Source organism: Phoca vitulina, unplaced genomic scaffold, assembly GCF_004348235.1.
Source record: "Phoca vitulina isolate PV1807 unplaced genomic scaffold, GSC_HSeal_1.0 scaffold61, whole genome shotgun sequence".
In the NCBI taxonomy this organism is placed as follows: domain Eukaryota; kingdom Metazoa; phylum Chordata; class Mammalia; order Carnivora; family Phocidae; genus Phoca; species Phoca vitulina.
This window is the reverse complement of record NW_022589764.1, coordinates 4610260-4635134: the sequence shown is the minus strand read 5'-3', so window position 1 is coordinate 4635134 and position 24875 is coordinate 4610260. Positions and strand designations below refer to the sequence as shown.

At 46.2% G+C, this 24875-nt stretch overlaps 1 protein-coding gene across 2 annotated transcripts in view; it reads left to right on the top strand.

Moving 5' to 3' along the window:
• The window catches only part of TTC23 (tetratricopeptide repeat domain 23), a 93983-nt gene extending 72151 nt beyond the window's left edge, over positions 1–21832 (top strand). For both annotated transcript variants that reach the window (XM_032391317.1, XM_032391316.1), the window contains exons 8-11: positions 803–930; positions 5490–5639; positions 20022–20104; positions 20911–21832. In XM_032391317.1, coding sequence (XP_032247208.1) covers positions 803–930; positions 5490–5639; positions 20022–20104; positions 20911–21025 — 476 coding nt within the window. In that variant the 3' untranslated portion in view covers positions 21026–21832. The remainder of the gene's footprint in view (positions 1–802; positions 931–5489; positions 5640–20021; positions 20105–20910) is intronic.
• Positions 21833–24875: the final 3043 nt, after the last annotated feature.

Genomic DNA, 24875 nt, shown 5'->3' with positions numbered 1-24875 from the left:
TCATCACAGGAGTGATATCTCATCATATCGGCAAATTCCACCCATCATCACAGGGGAAGGATTAGACAAAGGTGAGGGGCATATGGCGCCATCCTAGAATGCTGCCTACCACGCTGCCTTGTTGTAGGGAGCTCTATTCCATCTTCTTACCACACCCAGTCCTCAGGCCTCATCTCTAGTCCCCATCCTTATAGAATATACCTGTTTTCTAATACCCTCATGGACCATGCTCCGGCTTCTAGTTCCTTCTTCATTTTCTATACCTGAGGTTTTCCTTTTCTTGCTTTCAAGGTTGGCATACCTTTAAAAATATGTCCATTATATTATGACCAGTATGTTTATGTGTTTGGAATGGTTGGGTTTCTTCCTTCAGTGGCATGTCAGCCATATTTTCCCAAATTTTAATGTTGTAAAACTAGGTTCTAAGATAACAGAGTCCATTAAAGTAAATGGATCCTTGAAGCCATACCCTCAGTGGGCAGCAACCAGAGTTATAGGAAGAATTATTGGTTAATCAACCTGAAAACCAGTGTGTTCAGGTCTGGGGAATATTTTCCCCGTTTGCATTAGCTTTGCTTACCGTATTGCTGGGAGAGCTAAAATGTATGAAAACCAAGGAAAGGAAATTGTCGTATCCCTCTGAGACCTAAATCTTTTCTGAAAAACAGGCACATTAACTAGGTCCTCTTGTCTAAATACTCACTATTTTCAAATAGTTCACCACCGCTAAAAGCATATTTATCCTGTTTCCATTTCAACTCTGCAAGCGATCTTCAAATGTTGTTTTGATGCTTTTCTTCAGATGTGGCCGAGAAGTATTTTCAAGAGAGCATGGCTAATCTTAAGGATGCTGAAGGGACGGGAAAAGCCAAATTTCTTTCAATTCAAGATGATTATTGCCATTTTCTACAAGTCACTGGACAAAAAGAGGTAAGTGAGTTTGGCCCAGAGTTGACTGTTTACATGAGTTAATATCCGAAGTGCTACTCCTTCACCCTGCAAGCATCCATTAAGCCTCAGGCATGTACCAGGCTCCCATAGGGATAGGGATAAATAAACCCAGGTGGCCTCTCTTAGGCAGCTCCCAGATACTCAGTCTTGGGAAATGAAAACTATTTATAAGAATGTAGATGCCATGGGCCCCCACTGCCCACAAGGGATTCTAAAGGGCTAGAAACCTTGAAAACCCAGTGGGCAAACCCTGCTTCTCACAGCCTGTGGTTCTGGCTAGGATAGAGGGTGGCAGTTAATGGGCCTGATTCCTCTCTCCTTATTTTGGGTTATGGAAGGAATTTACGTATCTAATGAGAGCTACACAGCACAGAAATTACAGCTCCCAGTCCATTGAACCAGACAAACATGCTTTTCTTATGGTTTGTAAAAATGGAACAAGACCCAGAGTTTACATTCACTGGTAATTAAACCCTTGGGAACTTATTCCATGCAAAGCCTAACAGTTACCAGAAAGCCACTTGCTGTGGCTTAATTTATATAGATTTTTTTTTTCAACTTTAACCTATCAAGGCAAATCCTTGAGATGAAAAGCTTGTATTTCCTCTGCTGTTCTGTAGACCTCCCCTACAGCTTTGCCCTAGCCCTTAACCCCTCACCCTTCTCTCAATTGATATGAGCTTAAGGAACGTGAGTTTTTAATCTAGATGCACCTATGTTCATCAGGCCAAAGTAGGACTGCGGTAACCATAACAAATGGAGTTTCCATATTTTTTTGGATCACCCAACTAAGTAGAGAGGGGCCTTCCAGGGGCCTCAGCTTCTAGAATATCTGGAGAAGTTCTATGGAGAGCGCTCAGGTCAGAAGTCTGGAGGGGGAGAAGGGGAGTCTGCCCACATCATGCCTTACACCTTCCAGCTCAGCAGTCACTTTTACCTCCAGAATGTACTGGTTATCATGTCCACCTCTGCCAGTCATCACCTCCTGCCTGGACCACTCGAACAGACTCTGGTCCCCCAGCTGCCTTTTCCGCTCTTGCCTTTTCCTCATCCATTCTGAATAAGGAAGTGATGGTGATCTTTTCAAAACGCAGATCTGGTCAGTGAACCCCCATTTTCAAATTACTCCAATGGCTTCTCAGTGCCCTTAAAATAAATCAGAATCCTGTATGTCTCACAATACCTTCAACGCAATCTGGATTCTGCTGACATTTCCGGTCTTATTTTCCCCCCCTCCCTCAATCTGTTCTGGCCACATTGACCTTTTCTAATCCTCACTTTCAGGAAGTGCCAGCTTTCATTTCCTGCTCTTGGAAGGCTCTTCCTCACTGATCACCTGGCGAATGCAGATCCATCTTTGAGGACTCATCAGCTTGCCTAATTCCTTTCCCCAGTCTTCATTAGATTCTTCCCATTATTGTATAGAATCCTTTTTGATATAATAATAGGATAAGGGGTGCTTGGGTGGCACAGTGGCTTGAGCATCCAACTCTTGGTTCGGGTCAGGTCATGATCTTGGGGTCATGAGTTCGAGCCCCATGTTGGGCTCCATGCTGGGCGCAGAGTCTGCTTGGGACTCTCTCTCCCTGTCCTTCTACCCCTCCCACACATGCACTCGCTCGCTCTCTCTCTCAGATAAATAATTTAAAAAAAATATGATAAGCACAGTATAGGAATAACGTAACAATATAATAAGAATAGTAAGTTATGTGTGGATGTGTACCATCTCTCCCCTGACTGGACCGAATTCCGTGAGAGCAGGGACCCTCTTGCTCCCGGTGGGGAGCCATGAGCAGATGGGTGGGTGGATGCTTGGCTGTGGGTTGCCTGACTGCTCTGGCTACCACAGGGCATCCGCCCTCTCCCCCGTTTTTGTCTGGCTTCCTGCCCTGGTATCTGTCACTGATGCCACACTTCACCTCCCTTGCCTTAGTCACCCAAATCAGTGGTATTGAACTAGAGATATACCTTGCTCCCCTTGACCTCCCTCAGAGATTTTAGCAAACTGGCTCTTTTCGTTCTGTCCCCTGCCAGCCCTTCTGGTGCCCTGGTAAGAATAGAAAAAGCTGCCTCTTCCTCAGGTGGATGCCCCTCGTGCCAGAGCACATTGCTTGCAGAGCGGCACACAGGCTGGATTTCAGCTGTCCTCGCTCTCCTGTCCTTGTGCATGACACAACCCACCCAACCAGACGTGGCAGCCTTGCACGGTGCTCACCCTGGCTGCAGCCCTCTCCCTGTGGGTTCTCGCAGGTGGCCAACAAGGCTGGGCCCGAGGACAGTCCCAGGCATGAGCACGGCCCTGTGCTCACCACCCCAGATGCGGTCATTGCCCCTACATGGGCTAGAGCCCTGTGCTAGCAGGAAGGTGATCTTTGGGAAGGACAATGACTTTTAAGGTAAAATGTAAGTGAAGGTCACTCTGCCACAGATTAAGACACTTGTGTGGGGCTTCTCTTCTAGTTTTCTGCTCAAGAACCTTCTCCAGCTTCTTATTCCCCATCCAAACTCCCGAGCCTGGCATGAAGGCCCTCCACCAACCACCAGCCCTGCCTGCAACTCCTGCCTCATCTCCCCCCTGCTCCCCTTCCTACTCTCTGTGCTGCAGTCAGATGAGCCCACCGGCTGGCCCTGCCCTTCTCCCACCTCACCCCTGGGCTCCCAGTTTCCCACGCACCCTCTCCTCAGCCCACGCGGGTCATATTTTTCCTTCATTCCTGTCCGTTCGCTGTTGTACCTCTCACAGACTGACACCATCTCTGTTTCCACCCGTGTGACATCTCTTCCATTGCCATCTCCACCTGCCATTCAAGTTCCTGCACATCTCTCTCTAGTTTCCTCCACCAGGCTAGAAATGGCATTGAAAGCCTCATTTAGCAAAAAGAGTTGGCTCTTCTTTCCATCATCGGCTCCTCAAAACCTGACGACCAGTTTCCATGGACAAGTTGCCAAGCCCAGCACCTGCACCTTGCCAAATCCTTGCTCACAGATGCTGGGGGTTAGGCTTCAGTATCAGGCAGGTTCCCCATGCACCAAGGTGGGTCACACACTTCACAATTTACAGTTTCTCTGCTCCTAGGGTGTTTCATCTTTCCACGAAGAAATTGTTTCTGCCTTATCAATGCCTTCGCTGTTCCACACCCCACACCCCACCCCAGCACTTAACTCATATTATTGCCCATAAACTGAGCAAAGCTTTGTCAGCTCCTTCTGCCCGTGGAGTGCTTATCAGGATACCTTCAGGACTGTTTGGTGGGGGAAGCCCTTTAACGGGTTCCAGCCTTATTTGGCTCTCAAATTCAGCATTTGTATTCCATTGCCATAATCATGCTTTCATGAAAGTACAAGGTCATGGAAGAATTTCAGAAGAAATGTGGGGGATGGACAGGCAGGACTTTCCCTCTGTACGTCTTGGGGTCTGACTGAAGAGATTAATGTCAGAAGATCCTGGTTTCTGACCAACTCATGTTTTTTACTCCACATTGGTGTAAATAAATCCGATAAACCACACAAAATGTCAAATATATTTAATTTTTTTTTTGCCATGTTAGAATGTTTGCTTTTGGTCTCCTAAACTATTTCTTATGAGAAATAGAAACGCCTGGAATATATTCTGGATGTTTTGTAAGTACATAAATTGCCAGGAAACTCTAATTTTCACTTACGTAAGAACATCACTGTGTGCAGAGGGAAAAAGAGCCTGCAACTGAAAAGGATTAAAATTATGGGCCAGATTCAGATCCTAGGTCAAACACCGGGGAACTGTCTGATCCTGAGTGAGTTTCCGACTGCTCTGTGCCTCAGTTTCCTCCTCTGGACAGTGAGGATTAACATTGTACTTATCTAAAGGAGACAGAATTAAATGAGCTCAGGCAGGTGCACTGTTCAGCGCAGTTCTTGGCACCTAAAGGATGCGATACATGTTAGCTTCTGTTCTTACTACTCAGCTAAAATGAATTCCTATAATACCTGAGGTGGCTTCGTTCTCCAGGTGTCCTTCATGCATTCTGTCTCCATGGTTAACACCTCCCTGCCCCCGTATATGCTATTTCCCGTGTCCTGTTTAAAGAGAAAAGTAGGCTCAGCTCATGAGACACTACCCAAACCCAATCCCTGAAAAGTGAAAATACACATCAGTTACATCATTTTCTTTTTTGAGAGAGAGAGTGCGCGCGCGCATGTCGGGGAAGGGGCAGAGGGAGAGAACATCCAAGCTGAATCCAAGAGTGGGATGCTTAACCGACTGAGCCACCCAGCCTTAAGGGGCGTTGATCTTTATCAGCCTTTGAAGTTTCTTTTTTTTTTTTTTTAAGATTTTATTTATTTGACAGAGAGAGACACAGCGAGAGAGGGAACGCAAGCAGGGAGAGGGGGAGAGGGAGAAGCAGGCTCCCCGCTGAGCAGGGAGCCCGATGTGGGACTCGATCCCAGGACTCCAGGATCATGACCTGAGCCGAAGGCAGACGCTTAACGACTGAGCCACCCAGGCGCCCCAGCCTTTGAAGTTTCTAACCAAACTTTAACCTTTGTTCCTTTCACAGAGAGCAACCTCAATCCTGAGAGAGTCCCTGGAAGCCAAAGTGGCCATGTTTGGTGATCTCAGTCCCGAGGTGGCGGAGACCTACCGGCTGTTGGGTGGGGCCGACCTGGCCCAGGGGAACCACAGTGGGGCCCACAAGAAACTGAAGAAGGTAAAGCTGGAGCCAATACTAACGTGGAGAAAACTCTCCCCACGGGGCGCTTTCTCTCCCTCCACCATGCTGTTTTTAAATGAAACTTTATCAGTGGCTAATTTAAGTAAGATGACGTCACTTTTGCACTCAAGCTAAGCCAACACTTTTTGGAAGAACGATATAGTCATCCTATTATACACATATGTTGTTAAATGAATTATCAATGATTTTTTACCATGCAGATATTTTCAAGTTTTTGCCTAGGGCAATTTATCCATCTTTTATTTTATTGTACTCTTTTTTGTACAGTTTATGGAGGAATTCTTGAATTCTTGTGTGTGTTCTTCTGGTATTTATATGTTTGTTTCTTTAAAATCTGGGGTTTGTTTGTGTGGAAGGTGTGAGGTAAGGATCTAATGTTATCTTTTTTTCAAATGGCTACCTAGTTGCCCAGCACCGTTTTATTAAAGAGCCCATCTGTGCTCCAGTGATCTGAGAGAACACTTTCATCATGTACTACACTTCTATATATACTTGAGTGGATTTCTGGATTTCTGTTCTCTTCCATTTGTCTTTTTGTTTATTCAAATTCCAGTGCCTCATTGTCTTAATTATAGAGATTTCATAGCATGATTTAATAGCTGGTAGGACTCGACTCCCTCTCATGGTTTTTTATCTCCCTAGAGTATCAGGTTTTCTAGACATTTTTGCATATTTATTTTTCCACATGAATTTTAGTATCAACTTGTCTAGCTCCATAAGAAGTTTGGTGGTATTTTTTGGAGGATCGCGTTATTTATAAACTTCTGGAAGACTGACATCTTTATGATGTACAGTCATTCTACCCAAGAACAAGGGATGTCTTTGTATTTGTTCATGTCTACTTATGTATCATTCAGGCACATTTTAAAGTGTTTCCTATATAAGTTCTGCACATTTCTTATTAGGCAGATTTCTAAGCATTTCCTCTTCCTTAATGCTGTTATAATGGAGTTTTATCTAGTATTACACCTTTTGACTGTATATGTGTGTGTGTGTGCAAACTGTTGGTTTCTCTCTGTTATTTTTTGTTTTGCTAGCTTAATTCTTTTCTTCTTTGAGTTAATTTGAGCATTAGTTCTTTCAGGTTTTTCAGGTGTACTATTACATCATCTGCAAATAATTTTACTTTCTGTTTTCCAATTCTTATGACTCTAATTGATTTCTCTTGTCTAATTGCATTGACTCTTACCTCTAGTACAATAATAAGTAAGGGTAGAGATAATAGGCATCCTTTTCTTGTTTTGATCCTAGTGGAAATGCCTCTAGTGATTCTTCATATAGTAGATGCTGGCTTTGGACTAAGGTTTATATATTTTATCATGATAAGGAAATATCCATCAATTTCTATTTTCATGAGTGTTTTTTATTAGAAATAAGTGCTGGATTTTATTAAAGAGTTTTTCAGCATCAATGGAAATAATCATATGATTATTGTTAGATCACTTAATATGGTATATTTTATTATAATATTGAACCAACCTTGCATTCCTGAAATAAATCCCCTTAGTCATATTGAACTATTTTCTCAATACAATGTTGATTCTGTTTGCTAACATTTATTTTAGGATTTTTTGCACCAGTATTGGTAAGTGATATTTGTTTAAGTAACAATGTTATATTTGCTTCATAAAAATAATTTGGAAGTTTACCTTTATTTTCTATGCCTGAAGGAATTTATGCAGCACTAAAACTACCTAGCCTTTGAAGGTTTATACCCCCCGTGAAACTCTTTAGGTCTGGTGCTAATTTGAATGGTGGGAAATTTCTTGACAATCTTCTTTATTTCTCTATAAAAAATTGCTCTGTTGAAGCTTTCTCTCTCCGATGAGGTCATTTTAGTAAACTGTATTTATCTATTTCACTATCATTTTTAGATTGATTTGCAAAGTAATCTCATGAATTTTTAAAATTTCCACTTTTTTCATAGTTATCTTCCCATTGTAATTTCTTCATTTTATATTTGGATTTCCTCACTTTTTTCATTGACTCAGTTAGTTAGCGATTTGTCTATTTTGTCCATTTTTCAAACTCCATAGGTCAATAGCCTTCCTATTCTGTTTCACTAATTTCTGATTTTATCTTTATTATTTCTTTTCTCATGACTTATTTTGTTTTACTTTGTTGGAGTTTTTCCTTTTTGAATTGGGAATTGAATTCATTTGTTTTCATTTTTACCGAGACAGTGTTTTAGGCTGTGACTTTTCCTTTTCTTACTGCTTTAGATGCATCTCATAAATTTTGTCATGTTGTGTTTTCATTACATGAATTAGTTTTAAAATGGGGAAAACCTGGGAACCTCTAAGTAACATAACTGACCAAACCAAAAGAAATTAACTTTAGTTCTGAGTGGGCTGCCCTATGCGTTGAGCCTTCTTCTCTTTTTACGATTTTTCTGAATCTGTGGCAGAAGGCATCAGGTTTGGTAACATGGGTGGTGCCTGGTTTTTAACAAGATGATACATGTATCTATTATCACATAGTCAACGGTGGTTATCGGTTGCCTTCTGTGCGTCAGTAACTGTGCTCTGCAGACCTGGGGAAAAACAATGATCAAGACAAATATGCTTCTTGTCTCCATGAGACTTTCCAGCCTAACCCAGAAGATATGTTAAACTAATCATTTCAAATAATTTAAACATTATACCTGTGCCAAAGATATGATTGAGGGAAGACGGAGGAGGGAAGCTAAGGTGGCAGTTGCCCTGGGTTTCTCCATCCTCCGCTTCGGAGCTCATACTTATTGACTGATTGTTATATCCCTGGCACTGTGTTGAACGATTTACATATATTATTTAAGCCCTATAGCAACCTGAAGAGTCAGATACCTCTACTGTTTTTCACAAAGAGGAAAACTGAGGCTAAAAGTCTAAGTGTCTCAGCATTGATTGCAAGGTCAGGAGTTGTTGGAGTGGGGCTTTGGCACCAAGGAGTACGGGCTATGCGATCTATCCTGCACTTCACCCAGTTCACATCTCGGGCTTCTCAGCAAGATTTTGTTTGAACAAGGGCTTCCTATCCTTAAAAAACATTTGGGAACCAGTGACACAGTGGGGAGAATGCCAAGATCAGGATAAGAAGGAGTCTTTGGATTACCGCTGACAGAAAACAGTCAAACTAGCTCAGGTATAAAGGGTATCTATTGTTTTGTGGTTTCCAGGGAAGGGCCAATAAGCAGATGATTAGCAGAGCAGGATGCAGCTGAGCCTGAGGAGAATGTTCCAAGGCTATCTCTGCCCTGGACTCCTGCCTGCTTATCTGTCCACATCCTCCTCCTCCTCTGTCATGGCAGTCACCCCCTTCAAGATGGAGATCGTGGCTGCCAGCCCTCCAGAGTTTTACTTCCTACTCTTGTGCCATTTCTCAGTCATAGCTTGAAAGATCCTAGGGAAAGGGCTATAGATCTGGCTTGAATCAAGTGCTCACCCTGGATCAGTCAGCTGAGGCCAGGGGTGTGGTAGGATGTAAGAACATGGTGCCCTCAAGGGTGCCCTCAGCCCCCCGCTGTCCCCGGTGGGGTGGGGCGGGGACCACGACCGCCCAGCGTGGAGGTAGTGCCATAAATACGGTCCCATAGTCAGAACACACACCTGGGACAGGGTCCCTAGAGCCCCTCCCTGGTTTTGAAGCCTGTGCAATGAGCCCAGTAGGCATCCAGTAGCTTCCTCCCTGAGAATATTGCAGGCCAGTGAGGGAGTTGCAGACTGTAAACCCCCAACTGTGGTATTGTGTGCTAAGTTCTCCCGGTCCACACTGGGCTCTATGGGAGGGAAGGGGCTTAGGGAAGGTGTCCATAGATAAGTAGTCCTGAAAAAGAGTGTAGCCTAGCAGAGATAGGAATTCCCAGGTTGGAAAAGGGGCAGGAGAAGAGGTTCAGGGGCGAGAGAGTGAAGCCTCTTTAAGAAGCAAAAACTTCTTCTGTCAGGAAATCGTCTGGGAAAGACATGGGGGCAGGTCTCTGCAGCCATGTTTGTAGGTTAAGGGCCTGAGACTTGATCCTTTAAGCAGGGGTCCCAAACAATGGCCAGTTCACTGCCTGTGTTTATTTCATTACAGTTAAGGATATAAGCCAAGGTAAGAATGGTTTTCACAGATAGTCATAAAACCTGTCATCATTGTACAAGGTGATCATAAATTGATTGGAGTATAGGGAACATAAACGGAGCCCCCACTGAGTGAAATCTTACCTGCACCAAAAAAGAAACCCATTCTTCTCCTGAGTAAACCTAGATGACAAAAACACCTACTCGTAATTTCATTGATAAAACAAACTCGAGGAGTGTGCTCTCCCTCTTGTTATGTATGTGCCTTTACAGTAAGCCTCAGTGTTTGTCTCTATATTTAGAGACAAAAGCCCACAGTATTTACCGTGTGGCCCTTTGCAGAAAAAGTTTTCTGAACGTTGCTCTAAGCAGCTGGGCGCCGTGAAGGGAATTTTAAGCAAGGCACCACAGGTCTATATTTGTACTTTGGATTTAAAAAAAAAAGAAACACAGTAAGGACAGTGTTGAGAATGGACCGGAATGGGCCAAGAATCAAGGCAAGAGGCATGAGAAAGATGAGAAACCTCTGTGAAATGGTGGTAACAGCAACACCCAGACTTTCTTCCCCCCACATCGTCCCAGGGGTAGAATGAGGGGAGGGAAGTGAGGCTGCTTTATAGAGAGTGGCAGGATCCAGTGGGGCCCAGGGGGCCACAGAGCACCAGAAGGAGAGGATAGAGCTTTCCTGGCCAAGACACTGCCTGCCCTTGGGAGCCTCCACTGTGATTCCTCTTCCGAGGGTTCAGCCTAGCCACTCAACTCTGGGCTGGGGAGGGACCCCAGGAATGGGGGAAGCTGGCAAATGTTAGCAGATGCCCAAGAAACTTGAGCAGGGGCCACGCGAACCTTCATGAGGGCCCCACTGTCCCCGGTGGGGTGGGGCGGGTACCACGACCGATCACAGGCTCAGAGCCAGGCTGGCTGCAGCCCAGGGCGGCTCGTATGTCATTCCTAATCCTCACAGCCCAGCAGGTCAGACCTTAGTAGCCCTGTCTTACTGGCAAGGGGCCTGAGGCACCTGGAAACAAGTAAGTTGTATATGGGCAGGTTCCTCTTAAGTAAGGTTCACCAAGCATGGGATGTTAAAGCCCTGCATGAGGGTGACCTTCTGAATCTGACTCTGGGGCAGGGGTTCCTGGGCCCAAGGATCTGCATTTTAGCTTCTGGGGGAAGGTTGAGATCACTGCTCTGGGCCCCATACCCACCCACAGGGCTTAAAATCAGCTCAGCCTCGAGAAACTGTCAAGTTTCATCACTCCCAAAGACTGCCATGGAAGTTAGTGAAATTTTTTCCCGTTAGTTTGGCCTCATTAACCATCAGTCCCAAACACCATGGCTTTGACATTTTATTTTTTTATTTTTATTTTTATTTTTTTTATTTTTTTATTTTTTGGCTTTGACATTTTAAAGCAATCGGGCCATTTGCCAGAATGCGGGAAGAAAGGGTTGAAACTTGTGTGTCCGTCAGTCATGCGTGCTGTGGTCCACGTGGTCCCCACTGCCACTCCTCCGCGTGTGCCCATCTGAGGACAGGGCTGGCCACACTGTGAATGCTGGGGCACGCACACAAGACTTAAAACACATCCTGCACATCTGTCTGCTGCTGAGCCCGACTTTCTCAGTCGCCATACTTAGCACCGGGCTCCGCAGAGCCAGCAGCAGCTTTCTAAAGTAAAGCTACGGGCAGAGTGTTTCTCTCCTTTTACCACAACAACAGCTCTGTCCCCCAAGTTTTCGACTGTGGAACAGGAATCCAGTGAACACGGGCTTTTCCAGATGTGCCCTCCTGTGCTGAATGGCCTGGGCATGGTCCTGTGGGCACGAAAAAAACAGGAAGGCACGAGAAACAAAGCAGACCATGGGATTAAATTACTGAGAGGAAAACAATTATTATTGATCTGTTTTTCAAAGGCATCTGCCTGCAGGGCACAATGGGAGAAATCTGCTGGCTCCAGATGGAAATTTCCACAGCAAAAGTTCCGTATGCTTTTGCAACATAGAGACCTGGTTTGATTCTAGGATAGGCGTCACTGCCAACATTTTCATCCAGGGGAAAGGCTGCAAAAAAGGGTTCCTAAAGACTGTTTCCCAGGGCAGTAGCCTCTTGGGACTCATCCTGGACCCAGTGACAGGATGAAGTTGAGGTGGCCTCCCCCCTTCATCTGGCCTCCCTAGTGAGTACTGTCCACATCAGGGTCATCCCACTGCCTGACTGCTTCACAGCTTCCAACATTAAACATTTCCATAAAAGAATAACATGATGTTCTGTGAGTGACCTCTCTCCAAGAAATTCAAAACCCACTATGATGAATCAGTTGAAGAAAGGCAGAGGAAAATGGTTTTTATTCATAGATTGTAGATGAGAAAGCCATCCCTGGAAGGGTCTCATGTGATCATGGATCAAGACCCTAGACCAGCCGTTCCTGCAGCCGGCCAAGCACCCAGAGCCTTCTGGTTGACAGCTGTCTTTTATACATAATTCATGCACTGTCATTCTGTCAGCGGACCACTGAGTTTTACTTTCCCTTTAGCCTGTGTGGTGTTTTCCTGGTTGCCCTGGGTACCAGGAAATCCGGAGCAAGTTTGGAGTCCCCACACAGCCCCATGTTAGCCCACACTGTTTTCAGGTGTGGTCTTATGTATTGTCCTTGATCCTGATTTTCCTAATGGTCATTGACTAAACCCATTGCCGGGCTGCAGCAGGTCCCCTCCAGTCCTTTTTGGAAAGAGAGGAAGGTCATGCCATGACTTTCACATCAAAAAAATCCTGTTCTTGGGTTGAGAAGCACGCTTGAAGACGTTCCAGGTGCTCCATCGGTTGATATAGGATAACCGTGGGAGCGGATGGTTAGGGGATCAAGGTCATCCAGCGTTGACCTTCTGTGGAAAAGGTGGAGCCTCCCTTGCCTGCTGTAGGCTAGGTGGGAATGAGAAGTCCAGCCCTGCTGGCCATAGGCATCACCAGCTGCCAGGAAGAGGCCCCATGGGCACGTGGGTTTATGGGCACGTGGCCAGCGATGGAGGGAAAGGCAAAATCTCCTGCATAAATTCAGTGTGACCTTAAACAAGTGGAAAGAGTGATGGTCAGGAATGGCTTGTGTGAGGGGCGCCTGGGTGGCTCAGTCGGTGAAGCGTCTGCCTTCGGCTCAGGTCATGATCCCGGGGTCCTGGGATCGAGCCCCGCATCGGGCTCCCTGCTCAGCAAGGAGCCTGCCTCTCCCTCTGCCTGCCGCTCCCCCTGCTTGTGCTCGCTCGCTCTCTCTCTGACAAATAAATAAATAAAATCTTTAAAAAAAATAATTAAAAAAAAGGAATGGCTGGTGTGACCACGCCGGCTCAGGAAGGACTCGGGCAACACGGCTGAGCTCCACATCAGAAGGGAAACCGGCCACGAAAAGGCAGCCCAAAGGGCTTAGCTTGAAGAGGGTCCGAGTCTCTTGCTCTGTCTGGCTCCGAAATGGGCAAGTCTGGCTTCTATACAGAAAGCTGGCTGCTTTGACCGACATGTGGGTACGCAGCCGGATTCCCCGCAATAGCAAGTCCCGCTGATGCATTTGTCCTCTAAATGTTTGTGTTGCAGTTGTCCTGGAGAAAGATGATGGTAGCTTGCTCCAAGACAATGGCCAGGGGATGGAGCAAAGTCGTGGGGGAGTCGAGGGATGTCGATAAGGATGTAGAAGCCACGGCACATGGCAGCTCGGAGGTGAGGAGTGAGGGAGACAAGGATGCCGAGCAGACTTCCTAGGCTGGCACTCAGACGCTCAGGGAGAGCTTTGCAGATGGGCTCCGCTCTCAGCAGCTGCGTGAGTGGCAGTCCCTGGGCCCCCCTTTCTTCCTCATCTCCCATGTCCCTTGTCCTGGGGCCCCTGGTCCCACCTTATCTGTCCTTCTGTCAAGGGAGGCTGCCTACCCACCTGTGCAGCAGGGGGGGCTCAGAATTAGTGGGTCTCCAGGTAAGGGAGCTGCAGGGCTCTGTGTGTGCACGTGAGAGAAAGAGAGAGAGAGAGGGAGGGAGAGAGAGAGAAGGGGAATCAGAGTATGCTTCCTCAAACACTTTCCAGTCCTCCTGCCTGGGACCCCACCACCACCTTCCCCCCATCCTGTAAGCCTCAACTCACATGTCACCTCACAAAGGCCTTCAGCCTGCCCCTCTCTGCTCTGCCACTGAGGTGGACACAGGGGGGCATATTGCGGGGGCTCTGCAAACATCTCCACAGGAACGGGTGGGTATGGAGGAAGATGTGGGCCCAGTGAGGGCAAGGCTGGTTCCTGCGCAGGGCTCGGGTGTGCCCCTGTTTCTGCAGGAAGATGTGAGCTGATGAATTGTGTTTCAGTTTGTCCTTTCAATTCTCCCAAGGTCATCATTTGAGTAAATCACCTCTGCCTGCCTGGTAAAGATTCGTAAAGGAAAGCGTACTGGTGTTGTTCTAAACCTTGAAGACATTCCGCACTCCCACGTATTTTGGGTTCTGGTATCTTTTTTTCTTAAGACCAGCCTTGAGAACTGACATGAAAACAGAGGCACAGTTCATGAGTTTCTGGGTGATTCTCTGCCCTGGGCGTACTGTTGCAGCAGATAACGTGTACAAAGGAGTAGTGATTTCGGATCTTGAGCATTAGAGGCTTTCTTTACAAATGTACCTTTCTCTGGCTTTGTTCTTCATTTCATATAAAGACAAAATACAAGTGATAGCATGACAGGCTTGGCATGGACCCTCACCAGGCATGGCAAAGTCTGTCAGTTTTCCATTATTGAGCCACGCGGCCTTGCGGCTGGCTCTTCAGCTCTTCCGTTAGTAAGGAGGATGTGTCCCCTCAGCACTTCCATTGTCTGACGTTCCTTGATAGGAAGGATGCGGCAATTCTAGGACTTAAGGCTGGACGTTGATGGTGGAAGGGAGGGCTAAGGCACCCGCAGTCCAGCTCTGCAGAGGCGCTGCTATGAAAATAAATGAATGGCCTTGAGTCCTGACTGCAGAAGGTGAGGGATTCCTGCCCAAACCAGAAGATACGCTTCTTTGTGAGTCTGGGTATTTAGCTGTTGTGGTTTTCTAAAGCCAGAGTGACTGAGTCAGCTAACCTCCATGCCGGAGCTGCCCCCCCTGAGCCACCCCTCCAACCACACTGGGAAGGTGTGAGCTCTGGGGCACAGAGGTAGACCAGAGCTAGGAAGACACCAACTGATGGCTCCTGTCTCAGCTGCTTTGTCTCCGGGGCCCCTTAGGAACCTAGCTCTCCAAACTCAGTCATGTCAAAAATAATTTTTTTAATTCCACATTAGATGCTTCAGGTTGTGTCTTAACGACCCCGGCAGCCATGAAGGACTGCTACGAGGAGGAGCACCTAGCCAACAGCACTCTTGCAACCACTGAACTTGCCTGGATTTGGAGGGCGGACGTTTGTAATGCTCTACCCACGGTGAAGCTCCCTTACTGGAGGTTTTGGTAGCTGATGGATCCCTGGAGCCCCGTGGTCCAGCCATGTCTTCAGGCTCCATATACGAATTTCCTCAGATGACCTCCTTGTCCACTGGTGTCCTTATTCATTCATCTAGCAAATACGGCACACACTCAGCTGCCAGGGACCGGGCAGGGCCCTGGGGCACAAAGACAAGCAACACAAACGTGGTCCCTCTGGGGACAGCTTGCAGGCTAGTGTAGAAGCCAGCGCCCCCTTTTGTCTTTTCTGCAGTGGGACGAAAGCTTCTTGTTTGATGTTTAAGGAATAACAGAAACACAAATGACTTCTCCCAAGCCCTGCAGATAAAATCAAAGAGAAAAACAGCAATGTCACGGCTCCCCCAGATTCACCTGGAGCCTGGAAACTTCAGGGTTTTTTGTTGACTTAAAGAAAAATGAGAAACACCCATGTAGGGACTGATTTCAGATCGGAGTGCGCTGGCCTTGGAAGAATCTGGAGGACACCAAACAGCTTTTATTTATGGTGTCGGATGTTCTATTGCCAGTGTTTGGGAGTTCTTTACTTAGTTCCGAGAGGTGTTTACAATGCCTGGCTCCCAGGAGGTTCAATTAACAATTTATTGACTCTGTCTCTGTCAATGTCTATATTTTTAACAGAAGAATCGAAATACCTATTTCACGCAAAAATGCTTAAACAAATTTAGCTAAGAGGAGCAGAACGTTGAGAAATTCAATTTACGTTTCTTAGATAAATACGCGCTAAGTAAACATTTTCTACTAAGGATCAGTGAGGGGTTATTTCACTCTTTTAAAAAGGTAGCTCTTGAAGACTATTCCAGCTAATGGGTGAATGATTCTTTCTTGTTGTGGTGCCTGGTACGGCGTCCCTGGGCTCTGTCATCATAAAGGAGATTAGGCAGGGGCTGAGGACCTGTTTCCCTCTCTTAGCTGGCATCCCTTTACATCTCTTCTCGCTTCAGCTAGAATTTGGGGCAAATCTTCTTAATGAGGATAAGTAGCCTTTACAAAAATCTATTAATGCCAGGAAGAAAAGAGTCTTGACTACCGGGGTCTAGGGAGTAGGGATGGGGCTGGAGGGGCTCACCTCTCTTGGGCTTGAGTATTGATCATGACCCTCTCTCCCACCTCCGCTCTCTCTACAAACATTTTCCCCAGGGAAAAGGATCAGCACACAAGGTCTGGAATGGAGGTAGTTAGTAAAACCAGTGAGAATTTGTATAAGCTCTGTCAATTGCCATGTCATTGTTCCCAGGAATCTGTGAATATTTAGCTACTAGTATGTCTTTCCCTAGGGAATGAGGGGCCAGAGAGAAACTTTGGTAACCAAAGGGGTAGGATGGAAATTCCTCCTGACTTTTGGATTTTGAAGGCCATCTGTTAAGGCAGGGTAAACTGAGACCTCAGACTGTCTCAAATAATCACTATAATGTCAGTAAAATTCTAATGTCACGATGAACAAGTTAGCACCAAAGCATGTTGACATCAGCTCATTTCTTTTTTTTTTTAATTTTTTTATTGTTATGTTAATCCCCATACATTACATCATTAGTTTTGGATATAGTGTTCCATGATTCATTGTTTGTGCATAACACCCAGTGCTCCATTCAGAACGCGCCCTCCTCAATACCCATCACCAGGCTAACCCATCCTCCCACCCCTCCCCTCTAGAACCCTCAGTTTGTTTTTCAGAGTCCATCGTCTCTAATGGTTTGTCTACCCCTCTGATTTCCCCCCCTTCATTCTTCCCCTCCTGCTACATTCTTCTTCTTCTTTTTTTCTTTCTTAACATATATTGCATTATTTGTTTCAGGGGTACAGATCTGAGATTCAACAGTCTTGCACAATTCACAGTGCTTACCAGAGCACATACCCTCCCCGGTATCCATAACCCAGTCACCCCATCCCTCCCACCCCACCCCCCACTCCAGCAACCCTCAGTTTGTTTCCTGAGATTAAGAATTCCTCATATCAGTGAGGTCATATGATACATGTCTTTCTCTGTTTGACTTATTTCACTCAGCATAATACCCTCCAGTTCCATCCACGTCGTTGCAAATGGCAAGATCTCATTCCTTTTGATGGCTGCATAATATTCCATTGTATATATATACCACATCTTCTTTATCCATTCATCTGTTGATGGACATCTTGGCTCTTTCCACAGTTTGGCTATTGTGGACATTGCTGCTATAAACATCGGGGTGCACATACCCTTTCGAATCCCTACTTTTGTATCTTTGGGGTAAATACCCAGTAGTGCAATTGCGACATCAGCTCATTTCAAAATGAGCTGCATCAGAAGCACTCATAAGTATGTAAACAGAGGAGTCAGGTGGGTTTAAAATTAGACCTGATCTTTTACACTAAGTTAAGGTATTTCTGGCCATGTAGGAGAAAATGAAGTCCATTCTGGCAGGAATGTTAGCCCTGGACAGGGGCCTCTCACTGCCAAGCAGGAGTGATGGGAAAGCCTGCTTGCTTCCTGCTTGCAGTCCCTTCCTGAGCACCTTCTCTGCTGGGCCCTGCATGGAGACATGCCCAGGCTTCCAACAGCGGGGAGCCACACAGAAGAGGAGGGCTGGAAACCCGTCCCCAAAAGCAGTACAGAACTTTCTCAGGTTCCTGAATTTGCCAAGTTCACAGTTTATCTGTGGATTAAAACAGTGCTGGCTCAACCCCGTGGAATGAGCAGCACGTTGCCTAGGCCAGGCCTGGCCACGGCCCCAGAAGGGCTAGGGCTTGTTGGATGGAGGGGGTGGGATTTTGGAGAATTTGAATCATATGCTAAATGGAATAACAGAACCAGGGTACTACTTCCTGGTGTTACATAATTCAACCAACAGAGTGAAGATCTGTTATTTTAAAAAAGAACCGTGTCATATCTTCGTCTAATAATATTTCTTTCCTCCAGAAGACAGCCCCATTCTCAGATTCCAAAACCACATTCTCAGTTCCTCAGATTGAACCAAACATTCAGACAGTTTTGATATTTTCCACATCTTATAAAGACAAAGCATTTTGGCTGCTTGCATTTTAATTTTCTCAAAGACCTAAAAATGGTTGTCAGATCAGAACGAATAAACAGTCTTCAGTCTTCAGTACAAAGTCCTCAAACCCTCGCACTTTTTTTGACTCAAGCTGTTACCATGTAGAAAAACCAATTCAATATTTTAAAAATATAAAGTATTTCAGATATGCAGAAAAGCATGAAGAATGTAACAAACACCTTTGAGCTCACAATTCAATATAAGCAGTAAGACATGACCCATACAGTTGAAGTCCCCACTATTCCCTTTCCCACCCCCACCTCCAGATGACTACTGTCCTGAATTTGATATCATTCCCATGTTGTCTTAATTATTTTACTATGGCCTTGTTTTACATGCTTCTTAAGCTTTGTATAAATGATATATATTATATATATTATAATAATATATAACATAATAGTATATAATGCATTCATCTGCAATTTGCTTTTTTTCTGCCTATAATCACAAGATTCATCTATGTGGATATATACAAGCACATCAAAAATCTGTATGATATTGTACATATACAATACATATATATATATATATCACAATTTACCTATCCATTACTAAATATTGCCAAATTGTTCTAAAAAGTTGTCATACCGATTTCAACACCCACTATCAATATATAAAAGTGTTCTTCTTAATACCTTTGACAAAGCTTGGTATTATCATGATCAGACTATAATTTTTGCAATAGAATAGGTGAAAGGATGACCTTGTTGAAGTTTTAGTTTGCATTTCTGATTACTAGTGAGCTTAGGTGTGTTTATTAGCCACTTAGTTTTCAAATTCTTTGAATAATCTCTTTATGTCTTTTGATTATTTTCTATTGGTAGGTTGTTTTTCTCATTACCTTATAGGAGTTCTTTATATGTTCTTAATACTAATCCCTTCTCAGTATTGTGCGAGTATTTTCTCTCATTGTACTTTGTACTTTCCCTCTTTGTACTTTGCTTAAGGTGAATTTTGGTGCATAGATGTTTTGAATTTTAATACAGTTAAATTTTATCAGTCTTTTACTTTTGGTTTGTCTGGAAGTAAGAAATACTTCCCTACCTCAAGGTGATGAAGATAAACCTTCAATGTTTTCATCCAAAAGTTCCATTTATTCACTAGTTCAGCTCTTCCCCCTAGACCCTTCAGGACCACTTCTGTCATCTATCAAGTGTTAGACTCTCTGCCATGTTCTGTTGATCTGTTTGTCTATCTCTGGATGAAAACCATCGTTGGGTTTTGGCCATTTGGGGGCACAACTTTCATCTTTATCCTTTCCTTGAGTTTGCCTTGGCCTGGTACAGGCAACCAAATAAATGGCAGCCCAATAAGCAGAGGGGAGAAATCAAGCCAAAGTTAGCCCTGGGTAAGACATAAACTGAATAGTTAACTCCTAAATAAATTAATTCCTAAGAAATTACTGTATAGTAATGAATATAAAAAGCCTATATAATATAAAGCGTTTTTTAACAACAACAACAAAAAGCAAAAGCATTAAAAAACTTTTCTGGGCTATTACAAGGCTCATTTAATAATGGAAACTAGAGACCATCCCCAGTCGATACCAGTGTTCTTACCTTTATTTTCTAAAATGAACGTAAACATAGTTCACATACAGCTAGTCATAGGGAGTTCTGTAAAATAGTGTTAAAACTTTACATGTGTTCCCTGGATCCCTCAGAGCATCCAGATTGAAGGTCCCTGAAGGTCTGTCCCTGAGAAACCCTGAGCATGCACCAGTTCTGTCAGGCATGGGTCTTTATTTCATTCAAGGGAGACTTGATTTTCCTGAGAAACGCTCTCAGTGACATTGTTATAACCTCATGATCGCTACTTGGTGTTCTGCAGTGTCTTCAGATTCAGACGCTCTTGTACGGACTACAGGACAAGAGGACTCTGGCCACCCAGCAGACGGTGGACGTCCTGTCCAAGTGAGTTGGCCTCTGCTTGCACTGTTTCCTTTGCCATTCCGATCTCGAAGGAAGCTGGTTCTGTACGGTTCTGTGAACTTTCCGTGGAAAGTTTTACTAACTGACTTCCTGTAACTCATCAACTATATGGGACCAGTAAACTAGCTTCCCTTGCCCAGATACTAAGAAGAGATTAGCCCTTGAGTAATGTCAGAAACACACACTGGGATTGTCCCTCCTCCAGACCAGCGCCTGCAGGTCACCTCCCCTGCGGGAAGGCAAGGGCGCAGTGCTCTAGCTTGGCCGGTTGGCCTGTCAGGATGGGGGGCCGGAGAGCCCTCTGACTTCACCTTGAAGGCCGACCCCAGGTCTTCCGCAGCCGGTGAGCAGAGAAGAGGCGCACGCTCCGCTGTAGAGATGCTACACCTCACAGAGCCTGTGGGCAGACTGCCAAGGAAAGATCATGGAAGAGGAGACAGCCAGCGGGGGGCACTGTCTCAGAGCCCCCCCCACCCCGAGCCGGGGCCCCTTCGGCCTTGAGCCGGCAAGGCCTCCAGCCCCCACCTCTCTGCTTGGGTTCTGCTCACTGAGCCAGCCAAGGGCTGATTCTCTCAGCTCAGCGAGAATGGTCACAAGGAATTAGAAAGCGGGAGAAAAAAATCCTGTGCCAGGATTCTCTTCTCATTTATCTTCCCTCCCCAGGCTCCTTCGTGACCTGTAGCTCACAGTCGTGAGGCTTCCCTTCTCTGCAGCAAGGGCTGGGCCGGGGGGAACCGTGCGGAGGTCTGAGGGGCACCACACTCACCCCACCTTCTGCTCCTTGGCAGGACCCCAGAGGTGGCCGTGAAGTCTAGGCAGGCCCCGAAAGCCAAACCAGCCTTCTACACCGGCGTGGCCCCGCACACTGTGCTGGGGAAGGCCCGGCCCAACGCGGCGGACTGAGCACCCCCCCCGCGCCCCCAGAGAGAGCTTTAGTCATGCCTGGGCGCCGACACTGAGGGTCCCCTCTCAGCCTCTCCAACAAGAAGATGGAATCCGACAGCCGGTCAGGGTTTGCTGTTTGCAGACTTCCCGTGGGCCACGTTTGGACGGTGGATACCCTCCAGGGTGATCTGGTGCTTTCTATAAAGAATTTTTCTTTTTTGCCGCCCAAGTGGTTTTTCTCGCCAACAAAAACTTGTACCCATCAGCACCGCTGGGGTTGCAAGGCTTGTCTTCAGAAGTTTACGACTTGCTGTGTGTGAATACAGTGTACAGTATCTGGACAGAGCCCCTGGCATAGATCTGGAGTCAGGTTTGGAGCAATAAAATTCTGGAAAAAGCCCTTTCTTATAGGAAGATAATAGGGATTGAGAATAAAGTGCTAATGAGAGGAAACTTGGGCGTGCTGGGGTTGGTATGTGTTCTTAAAATGAAGCCTGCCTCAGAGCTGCTCGGAGCCTAGAGAGGGGCACGAAGAAGCTTCTCTTCATTCATGCAGTCATTCACTGAAAGTGGCTGAACACCCAGTGAGAGCTGGGGACACAACAGTAAACAAGACACACCGTCCCCTTCCCCTCAGAGCTTGCCACCCAACATGGACGCTACGCTAAACATAATGGTGCAATTAGTTGGTAACAGAGGGAAAGAGCCCAGTACAGCGAGGCAGGTAGTGAATGGCGGTAAATGGGCCAGACGTCAGGGGAGGCAGGGATAAGGGAGTGAAGAGAGATGAGCAGGAGTGAGGCCGGCCTGGAGAGGCTGCGGGGGAGGACCGCTGACTCCCGTGGCCTCTACTCCGGGCAGGAGAAACATGGCTGCCCTCTGGAGCTGCTTTTTTTTTTTTTTTTTTTGAGTTGGCCCAGTCCTTGGCCCCCTGCTCTCCCAGCTTTCTCTGGGTCCAGCATGTGAGGTGGGGAGGGTGGGAGTGGGACGAGCGCTCATGTCCCACAGTGCTCTTCAGTCTCCTGCGGGGGGAGGCCATTGCCACTCAAGAATGGAAAAGCAGAGTGGGAAGTTTTGAGCACGTTTGTTCACGCTGTCAACAATGACAGCCGGTGCTGGATAAAGGTGGACAGAGTACACAGTGGGTGGGAATGGGCTGTGGGTGGCGCTGCTCCTTCTCCTTCCCACCCTCCTCCCACGGACCGCGGTCCAACAAGGCTGCAGGCTGGTGCTAAGATGGCAGCAGGATGCAGCCCGGGCCCCCTTCCACTCCAGCACCCAGTGGGAAACCCAAAGCCACTCTGGTTCCATTTGGGCAGGATGCCACCTCAAGAATTGATGGGGGAAATAAACCAAAAAGGCTCATGACAGGGTTAGAGAGACAGGCAGGGTCCCTGGTCCCCCTTGGAAGCTGTGAGCTGCCCACACAGACCACCAGCACCGGTACCCACTCACCCAGTAGGCCTGCAGTGGGAGGAAGGCACGAGACGTGGTCACTACTCACCAAGTGTTCCATCTAGTTGAAGATACGGGTTTCAACGTGGATGGGGGAATAAGCATTTTAAGTATACACCACACTGGAGTCTGCCAGGGACTGAATGTGTACCTCCAAAATTCATGATGAAGCCCTAGTCCCCAGTGTGAAAATACTAGGGGTGGGGCCTCTGGGAGGTGATGAATACGTGAGAGTAGACCCCGTGAATGGGAATAATGCCCTGATCAAGAGACACGAGACATGATCGCTCTCCACCACGTTAAGACACAAGACGACCGTCGGGCAACCAGAGACTCCCAACCAGGCACCGAAACCACCAGCACCTCGATCTTCGACTTCCGGCCTCCAGAACTGGGAGAAATAAATGTCCCTTGTGTGAGCCTCCCAGTCCGTGCTCTGCTCTTACCGCAGCCTGAGCAGACAGGAGTCCATGCTGGGCTTTTGGGGGGGAAAAGTGAATTCTGATGTGACTTCTTCCTTTCTGTATTTCTTGGAGGAGAAGGTCTTGGAATCACAGAAACTAAAATGCATTTTAAAAAATTTCGTCCCTACCCCAGGAAAGAATGAACTTAGGAATGTCCCGCCCAAATGTCTCCCATCTAGTAAATGTGTTAACTTCAACACAAGAGGAAGACCATAGATATTCATGGTCTTTGTGGTAAAAAGTTACACACAAGCAAGGGTATCTAATAACTCTTCTGTGTCTCCAACTCCAAGTTTTTCAAGCACCAAGAAACGGACATGATTTACTAACCCCTCCAATTTGCACTTAAGTGAACCATCATGTTGGTGTGCCTTGGGCTGTCCTGGTTTTAGCACTGAACGTCCCGTGTCCCGGGAGACACCTCCATCCCAGGGAACAACGAGATGGCTGGTCACCCTACGGCACTAGCCTTCCAGGCTGTGACGACCACATTCTTACCACAAACTGTCCAGTCTGTGTTTGAATACAAGCCAGCTGGTTTTTGCTCTGTCCGCCATGCTTTCTAATTCTGTGTGAACACCACCAAGTTCTAATTCAGGTAAGGAACCGAAACTTCTCAGAGAGTCTCCCCAGGGATTCTGTGCCACCATTTAAAGAAAAAAAAAAAAAAACCATGCATGTAAACACATATAGGTTTTAATTAGAGTTTAAATAGAAAGCACAAAAACACCTACTAGAAAACATTCATTTTCTCCAGGAACAAGGTGGGTTTTTTTCCTTAGATTTTTATTTTTATACATTCTTGTGACACTTTCCTCGGTAGGGAACAGCTTAGAAAGATCAGCTTTTTCAATGATTCCATCCTAAATATACATTTGAAACCACACAATATCAAAACCACCAGTAGGAGGGTGCAAAGCATTCTGTTAATATGGTTTTGTCTCCACAACGGTAAATATTGGTTCTGTCCCACCCCCAAAGTGGATTTCTATTGCCTCCAGAGCGACTGGTTTTAAAGGACCCGGAGCTGTGGGGTGATCTGCACAGTGTGGAGGGCCTGCCCTGCTCCTGGGTGATCCAGAGACTGAGCAACCAAAGATAGCTTGGGAGTCCATATCCGTGAATACTCTTGGCAGGCTACTCCTTGAAGATCCGTGTTCTAACATGGAAATATAAATTAAGACCTCAGATACTTATTTTCCAAATAGAGGTGGGTCATATTAGTAATCTGTTAGCACTCATTTACCAGATCACAAGGCAGGAGAGGGACATAAAACTAAGCCCACTCGGACTCACAGAACAGACTCCCCATCCTCAGTCTGTCTTGCCATCAAACCGGTAGGCTGTCACCTTGACCAATAAATCACTTCTACAAACACCGTCACCCGCTACGGCTATCAGAAAATCAGCCCATCCTTGACTGTAACAGAAACGAGAAGTCTTTGCAAAGCCGTCACCTCTGTACCAGTTTGTGACAGTGACTGGCTCATCTGGCCCACAGCAATGGTTTAAACCTGGAAGTCAACTTTGTCTACACCCGGATTCACGGTGTTTATAAGACAGATCACCCTGAAAGCTTTGCTGCATTTTTCCTCGGCTTATTAAGAAAATGCACTCTCCCTCAACTCTCTGCTGTGGCCATTTCTGGAGGCCGAGGAGATGGAGGTCTTGGGGGCTGGAGAGCCACTGTGTGACCCCGCCCCCTCGTGCCATAACCACCCCCCCATCACCATAACCCACTTGAGGCTGATGTCACCTCGGATCGTTATTCTTCAGCTCACTACCGGCAGCTCTAGATTCTGTGTTAGAGAAAATACAGGTTCAACTTTATGTGCAAGAAACTAGCTTGGATTAAAATAACACTGTGCTGCTAGAAATATTATTTTTGCATGAGGCCCTACCTCTGAAGATGGAAGCCTTAAAAGCAATGCCCTTATGTAAAAGAAAAC